This window comes from Fringilla coelebs (assembly GCF_963513975.1).
Source record: "Fringilla coelebs genome assembly, chromosome: 3".
NCBI lineage: Eukaryota > Metazoa > Chordata > Aves > Passeriformes > Fringillidae > Fringilla > Fringilla coelebs.
In genome coordinates this window covers 85,415,789-85,439,144 of record NC_140030.1, presented here as the reverse complement: position 1 = coordinate 85,439,144, position 23,356 = coordinate 85,415,789, and the positions used below count along the sequence as shown (strand labels likewise).

The following is a 23,356-nucleotide window of genomic DNA, read 5'->3' as shown; positions in this document are numbered from 1 at the left end:
TGAAGTACCCATCGTGCCTATCATAGAGTACACACAAAGCCTCATCTATCTCTCTTGGGTATGCCCTACACTGCTGAAACAATAAACAATAACCAAACAACTGCAAATGAGGCTGACACTGGTTGCTATTCATATGCTGACCTTAAAAGCTCATACTTGGACAGATTTTTGACAGATCTGCTGGTAGCTGTGCTTTAGTATGGTTACAAATACTGCCCTGCATACAGCTGAGGCTGTATACACCCACAGAAACCCCTCACAAGGCATATGAAGCACTCTGCCTTTTACCACTTGCTAATACTTTATTGCACTCTGCAAATATGTGATATTCAGAGGTGTGGAGCATCAGGAGCTTGCAGGGACTTCTGGAGCAGCTGTGGTCATTCAGATAACATGACAAGTAGGCTATAAACTTACAAAATGGAAAAGCTTTTTTGTGCATGATTAAACACTGACTGCCCAGAAAAAAGGAATCACATTTATTAGACAGTTCATAATTATAATGTTTTCGATGCTCCGAAGGAACTTTATCACGTCTCTTTGGTCAAAGCATCACCTGTCACCTTCTATAAATGGAAATTGGGCAATGGTGGTGTAATTGTGGGGAGTTTTTTCCTCACAAGTTATACAGTCAACCAGGTGCTGGGGATGGAAGTATCTGGCTCCCCTTCTAAAGTTCCTGTGAGATCCGTTCTAGTCCTGGCTCTAATCGTTGACCTACGTGGCTTGGTTCCTGACACTTCCCGATAGAAAAGGCCGGTAAAGAAGGGAGATAAAGAAACGGAAAAGAGAAAAGGAAAACAACAGCAACAATAAATAATCAGCAGGAAAAAGTAGAGATGGGAAAAATTATGGAAAAGAGAAGACATAAAAAGAAACCTCATGCCACCTGTAATCACGCAAATTTTGCACCAAGAAGAGAAACAGTTACATGACAGAGGTATACCCGCCAACATGGGGAAAAATACTTTTCTCATGCTCTCCTGTGCAGCTCCACTGACATGACAGAGCCAAGTCCTCATCTGCAGAAAAACAGCAGTGCCAGTACACACATCCACTTGAGAAAAGGCAAGGAAGGACCTAAAAATAAGTTGTATCTGACTTTAATCTTTCTCACCTGCTCAAGCATATCTTTTGCTAGGTCTTCTTGTTCATCCATCTTCAAGATTGCTTGTCTGATTTCTTCATTAGACAGCTTCAACCTTTCAAAAGTATAAGCATTGTGCCATTAGTGCAAAGCTTAGGTGACTCTGACAATTCAGAAAGTCAGAAGCCTGAAACACTGCACTAAACAGGCATGAAATAAACACAGCAAGCTCTACTGTGAAGTTGCTATTCTATAATATTCAGTAAGAGGAATAAATCAGTTCTAAATACAGAGGTTTTATGGATAATATATTTTTATCCTCTTCACAATCAAACACACATCGAAAAATCAGACAGCGATTAATAACAATCAAGTCCTCATAGATCAAAAGTACTTCCAAGCTCCCCCATACTGGACAGCTCCCTTATTAAGTTCTTTTGCTATAGTAAAACCCTTCAGCATCTGCAAAACTATGTTTCCTATGGTGAAACAAGCTCTGAAAACAAGAGCTTTTTAATGTTATCTGAGGTACTAAGATCACACTCTCCTTACCACCTACTCCTGTCAATCTGTGTACAATGAGTAGGAGTGATCAGCTACAACTGAACACAGAATCAAAAAAGAAAATAGGTCTTAAGGTCTCCACTCAAAATCCAGGACAGATCAGGAGTCAAAATTTGTCATTACCAAGATGTTGCTTGATGGATACCTGAAGTGAACTTGGTTGCTCTCAGAGCAGATGCCAACAAAGAAATGCACCAACCCTAACCCATGATACTCAGTCATTTCAGGACAGTAGGAAATACTGAAGTGAACCATATAAAGGAAAAACTATCCACAAGAAAATCTCAGTTTTGTGGCTGAAACAGTAGAGAGAAAAAAAAAATATTTGAAGAGTGAAGTCTACAGTCTCCATGGACATTCTACTATCAATATAATTAATTAACAGTAGAAAGAGAAAATGCAAATATAAATAAGAGACAGGCTGATGCATGAAGTAAAATGTTTTAGTCTTCAGTGCTAAGAAGTTCCATGTTGAAATTTCATATTGCCATTTGGACAGAACCACATTTTGGAAAAATATGGTAAAAGCAAAAGAAAAAGGTGTTGGTTTTTTTTTTTTTCCAGACAGGAAATATTAATAAATGTAAGACACTTAAAATATTTTAATATTGCCCAATATAACCAAACAGCTGGAAAGTAAAATATGCATCAACAGACATTTGAGATCTTGTAAGTATTACATCACTGAACTAATTCCTCTTATTGTGTTCAAAGTTGGTGATCATGTAATCTTTCCACAAGGAGGGAAAACTGATACCAGCTAAGCAAGATAAAGAACTGAATTTCCAGAAAAGCTTCATAATTGGGTCATGCTCAGATGAGATACAAGGATTCATAGTTTTACAATGGAAAGGTTGGAAACATTTTATTTCAGGTAATTAGTTTGACACTGGATGAAAAAGCCAAACTTAAGTACATGAGGTTCTACACAAAACTCAGCAGTGTCAATCAGAAAGTGGAAGGGAAACTTTTGGCTTAAACAGTGAATTGTAAAGTCCATGGCTATGTGACTGAACTGATCAAACACTGTGACCAGAGAAGGGCTAAAACTAGTGGCTCTGGGCCTGGGCCCTAGGAGACACATACACACATGCCCAAACAATTCAGTGCCTGAAGTTTTTTAAATGCTACATTTTGTTGATTATTTTTCCTTTAGAGAGCACCTTTGCATTTTTCAGAATCTGCAGCCTGCAGATTAAACTTGTAACACAGGCACACAGTCTGTGAGAAGGAATGAAATAAAGCAACCCATTAACATCGGGGTGGAGGGGTTGTGTTGCTACTTTCACAGAGTTTACAAAGAATGAGGGTGTGTTTTCATGTGTGTTCCATGCAAATAACTCAAGCAATTACACTCTGATCACCCATTACACAGTGGAAGTACCACTGTACGTGTTTGGGGATGCAGCAAACAGGACCAAATAAACAGGTTTGAGGTACAGCAACACAATGGTGCTGCATATACTATCACTGATCTTGCTGTTCTGTCCAGAAGCCCAAGGATTCCAAGCTCCTCTGTTTGCTGCCATTCACCAGCATTAAATACACTTGAAAACATCTTCTGTTCAAAAATAATTGAGAGCCCCAAGGACAAACACTTTGATTTCTTGGATGATTTTGTGCCCTGCCAGCCATCAGTAGAAAAACATCTGGTTTGAATGGTTTAGCCCACAGCAGAGAAAAGCAGAAAGCTTGCCAGTCCCCTGCTGAGAAGCAGTTTAACTTGGTCATTTACAGGACTGCAACAGGGTCATGGTGCCTGCAGGTGTGCATTCTAGATTATTACCAATCTAATTATACTATGGAAGGGTTTACAGCAGAACAATCTTACTCTTCCAAAGGGGGCTTGTTCTTCTTCTGGGACAAGATGCCTTTCAAAAGCAACAATGACACAAAACACAGATCTTCCCATTTACAAACCGTCTGAATAACCGGCCAAAGAATTGTTAATCAAGTGATTCTTCTTGTATTTTCAAAACCCATGCCCAGCCATGTAGCAGATCTTAAAGATGGCCAGCAGTAATGTGAAACAGATGTGCTGCTTTTAAACAGAAGCAGGTGAACTGATTAAAGAAGAACCTAAAGCAGATGCGTAAAATCTTTCCATTTAAAGCTGAAAAGAGGCAGCCCTCAGAGCCTAAAACTCGTATGAAAGAGCAAAATTAAAGTGGAATTATGGCCCAAAAATTTACACTAAAGAAGTTACACTTTGATATCTATTGGAAAACTGCAATGACTTTCTTACAAGCTTTGCAGATCCAGGCACTCTTCCTCAGCTGCTGGAGGTAACTAAATTTGGAACAGCATACAATTCAAGCTGTATTCCCTCTGCCTTACACTTCTCAAAATCACGTATCCTGGAATCACAACACAGGAAGTAAATGTGACCAGAACAAAATACAGTGCCTCTTTGCTCAGCTGCAGCACATTCACTCATGGCACAGATACTGCCTGTTTTTGTTCAACAGGAGTCTGACACTGGCCAGATGAGGAAGGAAAAGGATCTTTACTGAAAACACTCCCTCCTTCTTCCCTCACCCATACATCTGGTGGCAGTATATGGAAGTCCAACTGCTTGAGTCATCTTCAAGCAATGTTAAAGCTCAACAAGTACCAAATAACTTCTGATATGGTACTTAGCCTGCCTCCCTCTATCCCCTCCGGCATCATAAATAATCTCTATTGACTCTGCAGAGTAATTCATCACTAATCTCCCCAGGACACCTCGACTGATTTAACACCAGCTTCACTTGCAGACATCAAGTGGTTTATTGTTTCGTCCTCTTGGAGAACGCCGGCAGCCTGACTCAGAACATGCCTGGGAGACATGTTGCAGTTTTACATCAACTTCCCTTACAGACACCCAGGGCTCACTCATTTTTTCTCCTTAAATATACCCATTGATTTAACTCACAGCAACCTCCCTCTTCTCTTTCTCCCTCCCATGAATCAAAGCAAAATGCTTGTCACTCATTAAACATCTCCCCCTCCAAGGAAAAAGTGAGTTACATCATGGGCTTGCTCCTTGGATCTTTCCTAGCTTTTGAGAAGGAAGCATACTTTCCCACTAACAGAGAAATGGAGGTTTTTTTCAGGTATGCTAAGTTCCCATGCCACAGGGATCACCAACTCACTGTTCCTTTCACCTTGGAGAAGAGGACTGATGATCACGTACCAAGGACATTTTATACCTCCTGCTGAATGATGGGGCTCCCAACAGATGCCAATAGTAGTAGCTGTGACAGTGACAGGCACTGACTGATACTTAGCTATGTCCTAAGGCCAGATTGTACAGCTCACCCAAATTTTAGCTTTAGTGACTGCAGAATACTCCATCTCCACAAATTCATTTCACACAGGCTACTAGTTGATTCATTCCCAAACTTTGTGACTAAGACACAACCCTTCTCTAACTCCTGAGCTCTCCCAAGGTTCTGTACAGCTCCCATAAGTGCAGACTTTTCAATATCTCCGTTTTAGGAATACTGATTGTCACTACCTCATAAAGGCCTCCTCTCAGAAGCAGCATTCAGGAGGTAGGCTGGTCTAACTACATATTCAGCCAGAAGACAGAAAAATACAGCCTCTCTTTCCACATCCTCTTATCCTAGTTGCCCACTCATCTCATCAGTGAAGACAACAGTGCTTTATCTTTTGTGGGACAACAGCTGGGGCATTTTACCAGGTACATATTACGCCTTTATATCAACATGTTGGGGAAAAAAAATCCACCAGTGCCTTTTCAGAACATCACTGTGAAAGTATTCTGGCAAATACAGAAAGAAACTGGCTTTTCTTTTCTTGTTCTCCTTCAGCAAAAGCTCACGAGTAACCAAGCAACTTTGCACTCAAATACTCTCAATTACCTTCCAAGAAGGATCTAGGGATGACTATCTTTCTGAGCCAAGAGGAGTAAAGCAGAACCAAATATGGAAATCCCCAAATTACCATGAGATATTGATGAAGCAGTAGTTAATCTTTTATCTTAACCCCACCTTCAGGTTCCTAGTTGTGATCTCAGACAGGATGGCACTGACTAACGTGTTCAGTTTCCCACAGAGTATCATACTCAGCATAGCAGGTAAAGCCATTTATTGTCGACCTTTGTTTAAAATCAAAAAATCTCTCCAGGAACCCAGCAAGCAGTGTTTTTCAATACAACATGCTGAGGAACAGGAATGTTGAGTCCAATCAGCTCTTACTGTATCAAGATATGATCTGTACCCCAGAATATCATACTGCTTCAAATTTACCTTAAAAGTAGGCTGAACACTGAACTGTCACATGGCAGAGAGGCACGGGGACTGGGGCAATGCAAAGCCAGTACATGGACACTGACATTGTCTGAATAGCTCATGCCCTGAAACTGAAAGAGTTTAAAAGCTTTCAGGTACAGTCAAGGTACTGTGGAGAGTACACTGATGTGAGAAAAATAGTTTATCTCTTCTGTATTCTCATTGGAAATTCTGCCCAAGCCTTTTTTCTTCTCCCTTACTGATGTTTGAATCGACAAAGCCACAAATGTTTGATAAACCTGCCGGCTAGTACCTGTCTAATGTCACATTCACATTTAAAACTATTCTTGCGTAGTAAGATTCTGCCTTCTGCTACTTCTGCTCTTATGACATTTTGCTAGCTTGTCTACTGTTTCCAGCCTCTTGAGAAGGTTACTGCCGACTCACTGAGCCACAGAAATAAACTCAACACATAATTCAGAAGAACACTGACATAATTATTTCACTGGAAGTCATGCAAAAATAATTTGCACAAAGAAGTTCCGTAAGTATACGTTCAGCCTTCTTCCAAACAAAATGTCTCAAAGAACTGAATCTCTCCAGAGCATTTCACAGAGCAAGACAGTGAACAGTACATATCTTGGGCGTGTTCTGCAAGAACATTTAAAGAAATGGCACTACAAAAACAGAACAGCGAAAATATTATCAATTACTTAAGTAATGGAGGCAGGGAGAAGCCATAGTGCTGAGAGAGGTCAGAGAAATTTCCAGCTGCCAGGTGACATCAAGGAAACATAGGGATCTGGGATGACTCTTCCAGACCACACAAGTCTGACAACAAAACTCCAGCGTGGAGGAAACTGAAGACATCAGGAAATTCATGAGAGATAGCAGATTCCCAGTGTGACAAAAGTAACTATCTGTTTGAAACGCCATTAAGAAAGCTAAATTTGAAGCTAGTGGGAGCCTGAACTCACTACAAACAGATGGTTCCATACCTTGGTTGAACTATGGGCTACTGGAAGTACTGTGAGAGAAACTTATCTTATGATTTTTTTAAGCCTTTGAAGATGGCCTACGGAACAGAGCTTTGTTTTAGATCCATCAGACTCTATTAAACTGGGACAATTTAATCCTTTCTCTGCAGGAAAACTGAAAGATGCTAGTATCATGTAGTTGAGAGAGAGAACTTTTTATTGATGTAAAGATGAGATCGGGGAGGAAGGTTTATGAATTCGTTATATGTCACCAAAAATCAACTAGCAATTCAATTTTCATCTTTTTTCAGCCTACCATGTGGTAGTGCCTCTGCAAAAGAAAGCAAGAGACATCTATTTCTCACTCTTGATAGGTTTTGGCTTGTTGGATCATATGAAATATGAGCTCTGCCTGACCCCTTCTAACACAGTGTTAGTAAAACAAAAACATTTGAGTAGGGGAGGGAAAGAAAACCCAACCCATGCAGCTATTTTACTTTAAAGGACACGACAGTTTAGTGTAAACAAAGGGGGAATAAACTACAGGGATATATGCACAGTAAGAGTCAATTGGAAACAGCTGTTGGCAGATACTGTGGCAACCTGAAATCTGGGGCTGCAGCTCTGGGTTGCAGACACTCCTTTTGTTTGTCCCCAGTTTTAAATCCCCTCTCACTGCATGTGTGTGCACACCCCCATGCACGTGTATGAGCTGCGCTGCAGGAGCAGCAAGTGCATGGCAGCAATGCAGTGCAGTGCAGGGATGATTTGGCTGGGAATGTCTCTTCTTCAGGGTCTAACCTCAAGGAGGATGATGTGGCATAATGAAAAATCCTGCAAAGGGGTTATAAAGCCCTTTCAACTATTGTCTGCAGCCATTCCTCCCAATTCCTGTCTTTAATATTAGAACCATATAACAGCAAACTGCAAAAAAAGAGGCAAGAATGTAAAGGTGCTATTTTAGTTCCCAAAGATTTTTTTCTTTTCTGGTTGCATTTAAAAGGGAAGTTTGGGGAGGAATACCAATCCTGGGCCAACCTGGACAATATTTCTGATATTCTGGTAGTAACACTATCTGTTACAAACATTAAATTATATATGCCAGTGGGACAGCCCTGGCAGGTGGTGTTTCCAATACCACAGCAGCAAAGTTAACAGAGCACAGTGCAAACTTGCAGGCTCCATAGGGACACCACAGTCTCCAAATCTCTATCCTCTATGTTAGACCTGCTAACAATAACAGCAGGATATTTCCTAGTGAAGAAGCTGACAGTCACAAAACACAGCTTTTCACCTCTGGTTTGAGTCCAGACTAGCAGTTCAAGTTGCACTAACTTCATGGCAGACCTGGAGTGAACACATGACATGTATCTTGAAGCGCAAGGTTCATGCTTCAATGACCTTGCTGCTGGAGGCAGCAAAAAGAAAGACAAAACACAGAAACTGTCTCCTCTCTCTTTCTGTATGGAGAGGATTCTTCTCAGGTAAGATTGCCCAGACTTGCACACCAGAGGAGGTGAATGCTGAAAAACATGCATTGCTGCTGTCCAGATTGCTTTTGTTTTGGAGGCAGAAGATTTTTACAAATACACATCTAGTGCAATACCAAGTCATGGACCACCTTCCTGGATCCTCCTCAGCCCAGCCAACTGAACGCAAGATGTTACCACTTCCAGGAAATGTTCCACCTGCTTACAGAGTTAATCTGAACCCCAGACACAATTCAGTAGGCCCATCAAACAGCATGAAAATCCTGGTGCCCTTATGCCTCCCCACCACTCTGCCCCAGCCTCAGCCAGCTGCCAACACCAGCAAAGACATGTGTTGGCAACTGCTGCAGAGAGAAATGTAAGCCTTTCCTCAGGGAGGGTTTGGATGGTGGGGGTCCTGCTGACATGCAGGCTAATGCCACAGAAGTAGCATAATGAGAGTCTCCACAGGTTTCACTAAGCAAGGGAAAGAACTCACTCCATGCCTGGTGGTCTGGCTGCAACCTTGCTTTAACTATCAGCTGGCTAGAGCAGACGAGCCTCACATCCAAATGAACCCATATTTTCTGCTGCGCAATGAAACACTTTTGCCGCTCAGTACTGCCACCATTTTGTCAGGTTTTGCCTCCAGCCTTGCTGTCTCTCCTCTGGTAGGAAAGGCAACTTTCTCAGTTTGATCAGTGTCTGCATAAATCTGATAGTGACAGACCTCAAACCCAGCACTCATGTTGGTAGAAAGGCATGAAAAAATAGAGGGCCCTGATGTCACTGCATTTGAATGCATTAGTCATTGCAGGAATACAGAGAGGCAACTCTTGGCTTAAAAAACATAATTTACAAATAGAAGACAATTCTTCACAGAATATTCTGATTTGGAAGGGACCCACAAGGATCATTGAGTCCAACCGTTTAGTAAATGGCCCTTACAGGGACTTAAACTGCAATCTTGATGCTATTAGCACTATGCTCTAACCAGCTGAGCTCATCTCAGGTCTTGAATATGAATGCCTGTGTTTGCCACTGTTCTCACCACAAGTCCAAAATGAATATCACACTCAGCTCTGCTGTGTTCCAGGGAGATGGTCAGAGCAATATTTAGAAAGAAACACACAGAACGGAGACAGAAAGAGAACACAGGGGACACATTACTTAGAGTGAAGCACTGCCAAAGAGCTGCTTTCATCTACCAATGAGTACTGATCACTTTCTGATGATGAGTCTGCTGATAGAAGCTGATGCCCACCTGTTTGACACACAAAATGTGTGCATGTATATTTTTATTACGTGAGATAACATGTATGAGAAATGTCCTTTCATGACACCGTAAGAGAGGTTTATCTGAGGCTCTGCAGGTATTAAACAGCAGGTCTAGTTGGGAAAAGAAACGCATCCATTTGTTTAATTTCATCCCCTCTTGCCTCTGCATTGATCATGGCACATCCTGTGAGCTAAGGCTTAGCACACTTACTTGGAAAGGAGAATGACACAATTCTGGGCCCTCCGGCCATCAATCACAGAGAGCTCTTTCACCTTTCGTGTGGAGAGGTAGAGGTCTTCTGTTGAGCCCATCTCTTTCTGCACGTATTTCAAAAGGGAGGGAAAACAATCAGTATTATGTTTCTCACTCAAGACTGATAGACTTAGCTCAGTGTAATGAACACTGTATTTCTATCCCAATCTAGAAAAATCCACCCACATGATAAGAAAAGGAGACCAAGGCAGAAAGCAGGGGGGTAGATCCTGTGTTACTGGACAAACAGAAATAATTCATTAACATCATCTATAAGCTCATCTTTGATCCCAAATACTGGACCTGATTCTGACCTATTGGACTCACTCTACCAACAATTACATTATGTTCATGTGAAAAATGGGTTTGATAGGAGAATCAGGCACATTACGATGAAGCTCACTGGTGCCACAGCAGATACCTCCTCCAGGGGTTACACAGCATTCTTGAAAGGCTGCAGCATAAGCAACAACACCCCCTCTGTTATGTCTTATGGCTGCCACTACACCTGGCCAATCTATATTAAATGAGAGATGTAAACAGTAAGGCATGACGGCATTTATCTTACTAAATGGTAAAAATCTATATTTAAACTATTTTCTCTTTTAAAAACTAATGAATACATTTAATCATACAGAAATCACCCTTTTGCAAAGTTGTCTGTATAACCTCATTGCCATATTCATCACCTGAAAAACACCTGAAAATCCAGTCCAGAACATTTGTCATAGCACACAGAGATAAAACATTTGCAAACTCAGTCTTCTCATCAAGTTTTTATTTTTGCAGCTAACTGCTGCAGGAACTATTTATAAAAAATGGCTTTTCATGACATATCCATATTGTCAGGCCTTGAGATTTTGAGATTTACCAGTATAATATAGTTTTGAATGCACCCATCAAATAAGCAACATGACCTCTTTTTTAGCATGTAACAGCAAGCATGCTGAGTCAGATCAAAAGGTCCATCTATGCCAGCATCCTGACCCTGGGAGTGGCCAATAGCAGATACTCAGGGAAACATGTCAGATCATGGCAAACACGCAGAATGGGGGCTTCCCAGAATTCACTCTCCATACTCAAGGTTCTGCAACTCAAGGCTTACTTACATCAGCATGACTAATCTCTAAAGAGATTTTGACACCCAAGCATTTGAGAGTTCAGTGTGAATCATAGGTTCATACTGCTAGTTGTCATTTCAGTTATTGTTACAGTCAGCTACCACAAATCTGGGTTGCTCCTGGATATACAAAGGACTCATGCAGCCACATCCAGAAGTGTTGCAGTGAGCCACCACCAATAGAAAGTGTCATTTTTAACAGGTACAGTGTACCAGCTGAAGACCTGCACTTAGTAAATTCTTCTAGATGTGCCCAAAGCTTCTAGCTTGGCAGAAATACAATTGCAATGTTACTCAATACATCAAATAATGTTTCCAAAAAAGGCAAAATAGGCATTGTGTAAGTTTATTATTTCTGAGAGAATATCTAACAATACCAGCAAGAGGAGTGCCCCCAGTATGATCTGGCATGTAGAGATTTCAAAGTTTTCTTAGGTTTTCTCAGTTGGTGGGGAGGATGGCGGAGGAATATGGAGATGGGCAGCTGTTGAAAGGAAGAAAGCTACTTGCTGGTCTGTGCTCTTGGTTTAAAAGCTTCACTGTTCCTCACTAGCTAATATTTGCAGACAAGGACACCTGGATAGTGACAAGCATCCATCCCAAGGGAAAAAAAGTTTCAGCCTCTGGCTGTGTATGTGAGGTAGGGGTTTAGCCACCTTTCTTTAAAGCCATCCAGCAGGAATTGATATAAAATAGTGTCCATCCCATTTCCAATTCCCCAACCCACAGGGTTCAACGCAGATGAATAACTTGAACTATTCAGACGTTGCCCATTCCTTGGTCATAAGGGCTAGACTCAGCTAAAAATATATCCTCTTCAACTCATATTGAGGAAAGAAGTATTTATAGCTACTTGGAGTCATGTGTAAGCAAAAGCAGATGAAGCCTCAGGTTTTACCAAAGCCAGATTCCATGCTTAATTCAAGGAAAACAGATTGCATATGGACTACCCATATTTTCTCAGACACAGAAAAAGAGGAGCAAGGGGGCAGTGGCAACTAGCTTTTGTGAGAGACCCCAAGCCCTGAATGCCAGAACAGTTGGAGCTGGTGTCAACCTGACAGCCAAGATGACTACGTTTTATGCCATCATCCTTTACTGACTTCTCATCTGGGATAACACTGTGTTATGTGCTTCAAAGAGTATTTCAGATTTGATATTTTAGTTGCAAATTCAAAACTCAGATAAAATTTCAGTGTTGAAATGACTATACATGTGGAATGTGTTCATCACATTGGTGCCTTGCTTCAAATACAATTTTATTTTGGTTAGCTGAGGACTTGTACTATGGCAGCACCCTAGCTTCTGGCAATTATTAATACTTCAGAGAACTACATCTACCATATTGACTTGTTTTGATATGCTGCCATGTTAGCCTCCCCAATGTAGCAAAAGTTGTGACTAGACTTCCCAAATACAGTTCCCTGAGCACTCATGGTGAGAACTAATTTCTTCTGAAACCATCAGAGATAATATGATCATATATTCCTACTAGCATCACTCTTACCAAAATTATTGCCAAGAATTTTGCTTGTGAGGTAGCCAGTTTAAAGACATGTGCACAACCCAATATCTCTATCTAAACACCATTTTAATCTTTTGCTGAATTTTCTGAGGGTTTCAGATGTCCATTTGGAACTCTTTTGCCCCTCAGGGGGCACAAATCCTTCTGCCAAAGTGCCCAGTTCTATGCAAAGAAATATTTCCTTTAGCAGAAAGTCTGTGGCTAGTAAGTGCATCTGAAGACTTCAGTACTGTCCAAAGCAGACAGAACAGAAATAAGAACAGTGGGAGAAAAGGCTCTTTGAGAGACCTTGTTGTTCTCTTCTCAAGAGAGTATTACTTTGGTTAAAGAAGAGTTCACACTGATATTCTTCTTTGTCCTTGGTCTTTTTTCCTCAGGATCATAAGAAAAGGGAATACAGACACCAGGAGTGAGATATAAGCAAGTGAAAGAACAAGAACTACCTCCTATCACAGAGATAATATGACTAGAAGAATTATTTGTACCACCTTGCCCATTAAGAAAGCAGAGTGCAAGGGCATATGAAAGAGTAGCATGAGCTGTGACCCCATAATGGCATGGTCCAGGACTTCACCTTCACACACATGGCAAGAGGATCAGGAAGCAGACAATGATACTCACCTGCTTACAGGAGGAGGGGTTAGTTAGCAGGTCCTATGCACGCAGCAGTCGCAAATAACAAAGAAGGAAACATGCCAAAAATTAGCACAGAGAAAGATACCAAGTTTAACAAAGCAGCTGAATTTAGACACACACCGTTTTCTAAGAGCATATAATGCTTAGCAAGTAATACTGGCCCAGATGGTTCAAAGGTATTTCAGCATTTCTTTGCATATTTTAAATCAGTAGATGTCACAGAACTAAGAGCCCTAGTCTTTTATGAAAATAATAGATTTGGTCTCCAAAGCATAAATCTTTTAGGTCTTTAAATATTAACTAGGATAATGCTTAAATACCTTCACAAATCCAGTCCAGAGCCTTACTGAAAGAACTGCCAAGGTTATAACTTGAGGGTCAGTTCTCCTCTCCTGATGCACAGGCAGTTTGTGTATATTAACAAGTATAACAAGCAACAACTTGTTTCAATGGCCTGTTATACCCTTTAACAACTTGTAGCCAAGTATTTTGAAAGCACTCAGTAACCTCCGAAGAGGCGGTACGGCACTTCTGGAAGACAGACTCCAACTATTTCATGACTTACTCATTACTCCGGGAAAACACCAGCTATACTGAATCAAAAGGTCAATATTACACAGTAAGATTAGAGCAAGGTCAAAAGACAAGTGCAAGAATACTTGGTCCAGCATCCTGCACAGTGGACAATTTTGCTTTCCCTCACAGCCACCAGAAAGGACTCACGGGGCTTGAGAGAGGAGAAGAGACACTCTGTCATTAACAAAATTAGAAAACAGAAAAACTGTTTGATGTAAATGAAACCGGAAAAAACATGAAGGTCATGTTAATAACAGCAAAGAAAGAAATGTCTTTATCTCTACTCATTCAACATTTCAGATGCAAAAGAGCAGGCCTTTGTATTGACATTTTTCCTTACAGACATTTGGATGAAGTTTAAAAGTCACAAACCCAGAGTAAACGCATACTTGGTCAGAGTGGAACATTTCCGAAAGTAAAAGAGGAAAAAAGACTAAATGTGAACAGAAAAAATTCTCATAAATTTATAATTCAAAAGCAATTTTGGTTGCCTGGTCTTTAAAAAAAAAAGAAAATTGATGAGGACTTCTTGATTGGAATCCAGTTCAAATTGAAGCAAGTGTGGATAGGAAGAAGTATCATGTAAAGTAACAACAACAAAATATTTAAGGAGAAAAAAAACCCCAACAAAATAATGTAAAAACCTCAACAAAAGCTGTAAGGGCAGCAAGATGTCTGACTGCACAAAAGTACAAGAAGCTTACTTAAGTGTTACTCTAGTGTCTGCAGCCACTGTCATAAAGTGTGTTTAATGAGGATGGAAGAGTACTGCTCAGATACCCACGGAGGCAGGGGTAAGGGTCAGGTTAGTTTGTGGCTGAATAGCTCAGGCTGCCTTCCAGTGATTGGTAACATAGTCATAAATATTATGATTCTAACTGAGACCAGGACAGCTTTGGCTTTGGTTTTTGGGGACAAAAGGAACCAAGGCAATGCAAGGTCATTTCTAGTGAGGAAGCTGCAAGGAAGCTCTTGGGACAGGGTTTAAATCCAATCTCTTAACACCAGTGAAGTTTTGTGTGCCTTTCTTCCCTTCTGTGAACTAAGATCTAATTTCAAGGAATGTGATTTACAGAAAGAGAAAGGGACCCACTGAAAGAGCATCAGCTATTTGCAGAAGCAGAATGAGAAATGAAATCTCATCATGCAACAGTTAACATCACATCTTCACAGCTTATCTATGTGGCTGTGAGCTCATAAATAAGAAGAGTTATTCATTATGTTTATTTGATTAGACAGAAAAGTAAAAGAGAGAAGGAAGATAGAAAATCCAAAGACAAGGTGTTGGATTGTCAATTTTAAGGTACTGAGTCAGTTAATGAAGTAGTTATCATCACTGTAAGGAATAATCATAAGGGTTGTTTATGGCAGTTGGGTCTGTGTCTTTTCCTAAAGCTTCAGAGTAATGATCCAGTTCTGCAGCATTCAAAACATTGAAAATAGTCCAAAAGCAAAGGAAAGCTGGGGGAGTTCAAGGAGTGAAAGTACAATCCATCTGCTGCTAAATTCTGCTTCTCATTCAGTGAAGATAGATTGAAAGTGACTTTCCTTCCAAGAAAAAGAGGACGGAAAAAAGATATTCTAATAAATGGCCACTTTCAAAGTATGCTGTTTGTTCTACAATCTATAATTGAGACCATTTCTGTCACCTAGCCGGTTCAGGCAGTCAGCTGTTTAAGAAAAAATAGACAAAATGAAAGACAGCTAATACAGTCACCTCGCTCACTACTCAGGGAACTACAGCCTTTTGTCTCTGGATGAATGGGAGAAACAGGAAGTTTGACATGCAAATAGAAACGTAAAGCTCTGCAGCTTTTGGAAGACAGTGGCCAATGACATTAACTAGAGCATTACCTCTAGGTAGGTGCTGTCTCTGAGAGCTGCCCATGAAGTATGTCCATATCAGAAGTTTAGACCCTGACCCACGTGTCCATCCCAACTTCTTTTGGTCTTCAGATTATTTGAACAGTGGCAGAGCATCAGGTGATGAAGCCTGACTGCAGGTGGCCAAGGGCTCAGACCACTGTTTTGTATTCACTTCTCCAGAAATTCAGGACAGAAAAGTTATGGAAGAGTTCACTCCTACCTGGTGCCTCTGATACGCGGAGAACATCTTTTCAAAATCTTCAAGATCCAGCACCTTGAAGGCCTTTAAATCATCAATCTCATTCCAGATTGTGCCATGGATCCTCTCCTAAAAGGAAAGGACATATTTTAACTAGACAGCAAAAGTATTTAGTTAAGACCATCCAATCCCATTTGGATAGATCATTTTCTCTTCTACTCACTGGTCCCACTGCTATCTACTACTGCTGTCATTTTAGAAGACACAATTTGTTTCAAGAGTCAAAGGAGAAAAAAGAGTGTTTGGGTTTTTTGGTTTGTTTTTTTTTCTTTTGTTTTTTGTTTGTTTGGGTTTTCTTGTTTGTTTTTAAAATACTATTTTGTAGTTTTCATCACACCAAGCCTCTAATGAAAAGGCCCATTCCAAGACTAGCAGACCACATCTCAAGCATTATCCATGATCCCACAGCATACTTCCTTTCAAGAGTGGCCATCTGTCTAACACAATGATTGTGGCCATGCAGAAAGGAGTGTTACCATTAGGAGGAAAAAGCTTAGGGAAAGCACTGATGCATGACAAACTCCAGACACATCTTCCCTTTTGCAAATTTTTCCAGGTTCTTTTGTAAAGCCTAAAGGGTGTGTGGCTTTCATTATGTCTGCCTGTGAAAGTAGTTTAAATTATTATTTTCTTTTACTTTTAAGCTTTTGAGTCTTTGAAGTCTAATTGTTTCCTATTACATGAACTCCCTTGTCTACATGAGGTCTTTGTCAAGCCAGTAGACACAAACTATACCCAAATCCCTGAAACAGCAGCATTCCCAGTAACTGGAAATGTTCACAACCCTCATGATGATACATTATTCTGAATGCCAGGAATCCTAGCTGTTTGGCAGATAATTAGCATGGAGGGAGACACACACAGACTTCTACTCCTACTTGCTGCCCACCAAACCCAGAACAAGCAGGCTCCTGTCGTACACGAATTATCTAATTGGCAATCATCCTAAACTAAGTGAAGGTCTTGGGTGTCCTGCTGACATTCTCAGGACAGGTATCCTTTCTGGCAGAGGACACAAAGATCAAACTACCTTCTCCTTCCATGCACCTTCCATTAAGGTGCATGTTGTGTGGGACAAGCTTTGGGTGCTCTTCATGCCACTGACACCACTATTCTTAGTTCATTTGGTTTACTACATGTATATCTATTGTACTTTATTAACTGCAAAAATAATGAAAATGCTGATTAAAATAAAAAATAAATGGACAAAAAGACTTGTAAAAAAAGACCTAAGCAAATCCCAGGAGATAAAGAGCCAGCAGAACACTGATGCAGAGAAAGTCAGTGACCACAAGCAATAGCAATTAAACCCTCACACAGGATCCAGCTCTGAAGTATCTGACTTGTACCTACACAGCAAAGTGTGTTAGCACTTCATTATCAGAACTAATTAGGAACAGGCTCTACTTCCCATTCAGAGCCATCAAAAGGAATGAGGGAAATGTGCTAAGCCACAAGGCTCAAGAGGCAAGGAAAAAAAACTGAGGAGAATAAAATGAGGGGGAAATAAAAGTGTGAAGTGTTCTGGAGGAAATTCCTGGCAGGGCAGACACTGTGGAGGAAAAACCAACACCCTTTCTCCAGAGGCAGCCTGTGAGTGCCTGAGGGTAAGGAGGGGTGTCTGCAGTGCTATTCACAGTGAGGGCATATCCTACATGGGAGCAGCACCCATCCCTGAGCAGGTTCACCAGTATCATTGCATCATCCCTTGCAATCGGGACTCCTCTTTCCATAGTGGGAAGAACATGTGACTGTAACACGGCAAACAAGTCTGAGAGGCTTGTTTGCCGTGTTACAGCCAAAGCAATCATCTCAGCCAAAGCAATAGGAGACAAAATTAATTTTCTTTCTATCCTAGCCCTGAACTCCACTGCCAATCTTAGCCAGAAGCATCCAGGTAGTGATCATTCTCGTTCAATTTCCAGGCTGGCTTTGTAAACCACGAATTATAAATCCTGAGGGATGTATTTAAATGGCAGAGCAATTCTCTGAGAGCCCCACTGTTTCAGACTGTCCAATCAAACACTGAAATGGTAGAATATTTCTTGACAGGGGTCCTCAGAGTCATCACTGAAATAGAGCCCTGAGGATGCCAAAAAGCTGTATGCAGTGTTTGGCAGAGGCTGGATGTGACTCAAGACAGCTACTCATGAGTCTTGCCCATCACCTGTCCAGCTGCAAGAATCTCACGGGAGTGAGGTTTCCTCACTAATGGCAAGAACAGTGAAAACGTCCTACAGAACAGTCCAGTCTGAATGAACTGCAAAGGTGCCAAAACAGGAAGTTCTGGGATTCAGAAAAGGACTGCAGAGAGTAGTTCTGCCCCTGCTTTCCCAGGAAAATAACCCAGTGAAAATAATTCCAACTTCAATTCAGATTCATTTTAAGAGCCTGGTTGAATCTGCTTCTGTACAGGACGGTTTGTATGCTACTGGTAGCAGAAAGACAAATTCCAAAGCAGCACCCATTGCAATGGTGTGCACAAACAGACCTTTGAGCAAAGCAATCCAATTTTAGAGCTAATGCAGTCAAAGAAAATCAAGGCAGGCAGAGATATAAACAACTTAACACTTGCAATGGACCTCTCCCTTCTATTTCTACTACAGGCTCTGTCCTTGAAAATTTTCATGCTGCTGCCAGATAACTTCCTGGACTGAACTCTTCATACACAGTTATGGATTAACTGGCTGATAGCTTCTTGTCATCAGCCAGAGAAAACAGAGCATTTTAAAAGAGACTTGCATAATGTGGTGGCTATGATAAATTATTCCCTCAGCACCATAAAAATATTTATGATCCCTAAATAACAATTTAAAAATAAATTCTTTATTCCTTCTTTTCTTGTTTGTATTTCTCTGCCCCTAGAAAGAAAAAAAAAGGAACAAAAAAAAAAAAAAAAAAAGCAGTCATTTTATCTGTAATGTTTTTCTCTCCATCTTCATTTATTTGTTTATTCATTCATTTATTCATTCTACAAGTCTTCCTAGATCTGTGGTTCCTGTGCTTTGGAAAAGTTTAGCCCACTTAGAGAAGCAAGCTCTGTGAACTGTACTTCCCAGCACCCTCTAATGGAATGGTGACACATACCAGGTCAGGAAACATCTTACTAGGAGAAAAACTACTGACAAGGCATTTGCTCCACTAAGCTGAGTTTTTGGTATGTTGCATTTAACAATTCACTCGCTGCAGCAGTTGCATCATTCCAGCTTTATAGTGAATCCCAGTTTGCTGACAGGCCTAACGACATCAGAAAATAGAGTTTCATGGCACTGCAAATCATACCAAGCTGTCCTCTGCTACACTTAAAGGATAATTTTATTTACCCTGATAGATAAATAATGATATTCTGGAAGGCATCAAAGTCCATCATGCCTCAGTAACTTCACAGCATGAGTGAAAACCTACAGTACCTTTGTTTGACCTGCAGGTTCAGAGAAACCATGGAAATGATGAGTGCTCTGTGGATACTGGAGCAGGCAATCCTGCTTATTAGTAGGTTAATATTCGTAGAATATTAACCAGAAAAGTGGAAGCAACTTAAAGTTTTAATCAAAAATTCCATTATGAATCTGAAAAGTGATATGAACAAAGCACATTTTCCAAACTTTTCTCTTAATATTAGATCCTTTCTTCAGTGTGAGAAAAATCCACTTCAAGCAAAAGCTGTATTTTTTGCCAGTTTTTTAATCAGCTATTTTATTTCATTGTAGGCCTAGGCACCACCACAGCGATTATGAGTAGCTTCACAATGAAATTTTGAAAACTCTTTCCATTAACTTTGAATCTCTAGCAGAGTCCTTCATAATTTTATGCCATAAACCTCAGTCTGCTTTTAGGAAAAAAGTTCCAGAAATCAGAATCATTGATAACATTATAGAGAATTTTTTTTAAAATTAGTGTCAAAATGAACATTTTCTGTTTATGTGACTGACTGTTTTGGGAGTTTGGGTTTGGTGGTTTTGTTTTTATGTGTGTTTTGGGCTTTTTTAAAAACTCCTGTATGGAATGTAGAACAAATACCTTTGTTATGAAACTATTCCAGTCAGGTCTACTTAGGGCTGGCTAAAGAAAGCCTCTCTGACATCACTGATGAGAGTCATTACCAGGACACTTGATGGGAAGCTGCTTCTCCAGCTAAGAGATAAGAAGCAGAGCAGTTGAAGGCTGACTTGATTTATTCTGAGAACTTCAAATCAATATGCTTATATTTATCAAATAGGTAACTCTCAGTCTGTACTTCCAATTTTCTTGAAACCATTAGATTGCTTGGATTAACCATAAATGTTTGGTCCCTGATTGACCTTTGGTGTTGTGTAAAACTCAGAGTGAGAGAGCATTGCTGCCCAGAAACAAAGAAAGGAATCCTTCCAAGATATTACAGCGGTTATATTGCAATATCTTTTTCTTAAAAAACAGAGATCCTTGGCACCAGCACTACTGTAGTGCTGTATGAATGGAACTCACAAACAATGCTACAGTGCTGTATGAATGGAGCTGGAAGGGCTTCATCAGAACTCAGACCATCCAGGCATCTAAATGTCTTTGCCGCTGGTCATTAGCTTACATCAAAACTAGCAAAAAGTCCTTAATTCCCAATGGAAATTAGTGGGCTGTTGGAGTTTCCTTGTTAGAAGCACAGATCCTTTCCAGTCAAACCTTTTTTTGTGGTGCCCACGGGAACTGTGGACAATCTGTTATTGTCAACTGCTAAGAGCCTGACTATATTTGATATTTCTCCCAACACCCAACAGCTCAGTTCTTTTCTTCCAAAGACAAAATCAGCATCGGAAAAAAAAAAGGTGTCACATGAATTGCCCTGGAGAACAGCCTTGATTCCACCACTGAGAAAGTATATTGCAGACAAATCCCTCTCAGCCAGCCTTGCCCACACTCCTGTTGGCTTTCCCTCACTGCCTCCAGGCAGGCTGCATGGACAGAGAAAAGTTTGCTCCTATGTGGGCTGCTTCAGTCACCTTCACACTTACCTGAAAAACCTCCCAAGAGAGACTCTGTACTAATTGCTTAGAGAAAGGTGATCTAAACAGTATGCAGAGATAACTAAGAGCTGAATATTTGACCTACTCGCAGCCCTAACTTTATGTACAGCTGTTTCCAATGCTGTGTTCCCTCACCTTGCTGTGTTTCATGCATTGTTTCTCAAAATGTTTTTGTGGGGAAAGGTTGTATTCTTGTGAACTGGAAGTCAAAACCTACCACAAACCACAAAAATACTGTGCACACTTCCAAGCCTCAGTTTCCCAGGCTCAGAAACTCAAGATGTGCAGTTCCCAGACAGTGTGCTTGTTTTGAGTCCTCACTCGTTCCAGTCTGGCTACTCTGACAGCTCAGTTCAGGAGAACACCACAGAAGTGCAGCAACAAAAGGCATGCCTTTGTGCTCAGAGGATTCATATCCATGTGAATAGAAAGATACCAAAGCAGGAAATAACTGGTATCTTTGACTAGGATAACTGAGGAAGATGATCAAAACATATTAGCTTCTCCAGCAGTCAGTGAAATTAAATAACTCCATAACCAAGTGCAACCCAAGTAACAACATGAGACACCTGTACTGACACCTCAACCTTTGCCCTTCTGCAGAGACCATACTAGGTTCAAAACACCAACACAAAATGAAGGCCCCACCCTCTTATGCCCCTTTTCCCAACTATTTTGCCATCCTCAAAATACTGTCTTTTAGCTATCTCACCACCCAGGTCTTCAATTTTATTAGCACAGCTGCCTTCACTCTTATCCAGAGGGCAGGATAAGCCTACAGTTACTGTACACTAAACAGAAACACCTGTGACTTTCTCTTTTTCATATAAATTCATATATATACATGTATTAGTTATTATTTCTTTTCTTCAGAGCACTAAGTTCCATGTTCTGCAAAGGAAAATAAATCCTCGTCCTTACATTCTCTCCCACATCCCCCACGTGGCCTTGACGGACAAGCACAGACGGTGCAGCAAATATTTCACTTCACTTTATTTTAAAGAAAAGGGGAGAGGGGGAGAGAGAATTCTTGTGGCATTCCAGAAGTCCCTGGACACTCATTCCAAATGCCAGAGTTGGGCCCTGGGTGAGTTTCAGTCTAAAAGAGAACCTGGGTTTCTAGGCAGAAATCCAAACTCAACACAGACACTTTTTTTCTTTCTAAATCAGTTTAAAAAAATTAAGACCTAAAGAGAAGGGGAGGGAAAAGAAGAAGGGAAAAAGAGAGAGAAGGAAGAGAGAGAAGTGAATGAGACCCAACCAAGGTAGAAGAAAAATGAGTGCAACAGGAAGAATCCAAGTCCTCTGAGGTCTTTTTTTGCCGACTAGGAGTTTTATCACCTACAGACAGAGTTATAACCATTCAAGGAGAATGAGCCATGAGCTACCCTCATGGCCATGAACAAACAGTGAGGAGAATCAGGACACCTTTCTCTCCTTGGTGATGGCTCCTGCCAGAGTAGAGGTGGCTGGTTTTCCAGATGTTTCTCACCATGTTTTGCCCACACTGGCTCTGGTCACCCTTTTCCCTGGTGTACAGGTGAGGGCAGCTCCAGCACACCAGTCCTGGAGATGCCCAGCTCTCACTTAGGTATTCAGCCCCACTACAGCTTTGCTTGACCAGATCATTTGCATGCCCAGATCTATGCAGCTCAGTCTATCACAGGGGATGCACTGCACTGCTGGAGAACTGGGGAGACTCCCCAAATACAATTAATGACTCCTACTGACCACAGCCCACAGAAGGCCACTTTCTTCTGTGCCACTTTGCATTTCATGGCATTAATCAACACTGGGGTATACCCAGAAAGTAAATCAATTGAGTAATGCAGTTTCTTACCTCACTCAGCTTAGCCCAGTTGAAGGATTTCAGTGGATGCGAAGGCTGCGGGATAGATTTCTTCTTCAGACTGGGACCACTGGTGCTGAAGGTGGTTGTTGAAGGGGGTGGCACCCCCATGCTGAAGAAAGGTGGTGCTCCTGGTGGAGGAGGAGGTCCTCCTGGTGGAGGTGGTGGAGCAGGAGGGGGGGGACAGCTGGAGAAAGGCAGAGGAGGTGGCAGTGGTGGCAAATTCTCAGACATATGAGAAGAGGACAAAGCTAATGGGCCACCTGGAGGAGGGGGTGGTGGGGGTGGGAAGGAAATGCTGCCCCCTTGCTGGAAAATAAAAGACACAGAGAAAAAGAAAGCAAACAGTTTAAAAGGCACAATAACTCCATGTTGCCAGCTGATGTGATTTTATTACAACTCTCAAAATATTTGATGTTTTCTTTAAAGCCTCCTGCACTCAAAGCCATGCAATAAAGGGAGGAATCTCAGCTTTCATTTAGGAGAAAGTTTCAAGCCCATGGAGTTGTGGAGAAGAGATTGAAAAAGGAACCATAAATGGCTCAGAAAAACAGAAAGCTAGTAAAAGAAGCCAAAATGTATTATTTTCTCCTTATGCATGAAAAAAGAGAAAAGTTCAATCTTATGAACTTTTGAACTCCTGGGTTTAAAAGCTAAGGGTTTGA

At 41.0% G+C, this 23,356-nt stretch overlaps 1 protein-coding gene across 2 annotated transcripts in view; it reads right to left on the bottom strand.

Annotated features, from left to right (window-relative positions):
- DAAM2 (dishevelled associated activator of morphogenesis 2) overlaps positions 1-23,356 on the bottom strand; it is a gene marked incomplete at its 5' end in the record, with an annotated part of 187,843 nt that overhangs the window by 19,680 nt on the left and 144,807 nt on the right. The window contains 5 exons of one of the 2 annotated variants that reach the window (XM_084203000.1): positions 1,118-1,202; positions 9,822-9,928; positions 13,130-13,162; positions 15,807-15,914; positions 22,683-23,000. In XM_084203000.1, the coding sequence (XP_084059126.1) occupies positions 1,118-1,202; positions 9,822-9,928; positions 13,130-13,162; positions 15,807-15,914; positions 22,683-23,000 (651 nt within the window). The remainder of the gene's footprint in view (positions 1-1,117; positions 1,203-9,821; positions 9,929-13,129; positions 13,163-15,806; positions 15,915-22,682; positions 23,001-23,356) is intronic. The other variant, XM_084203001.1, reaches the window with a different exon arrangement.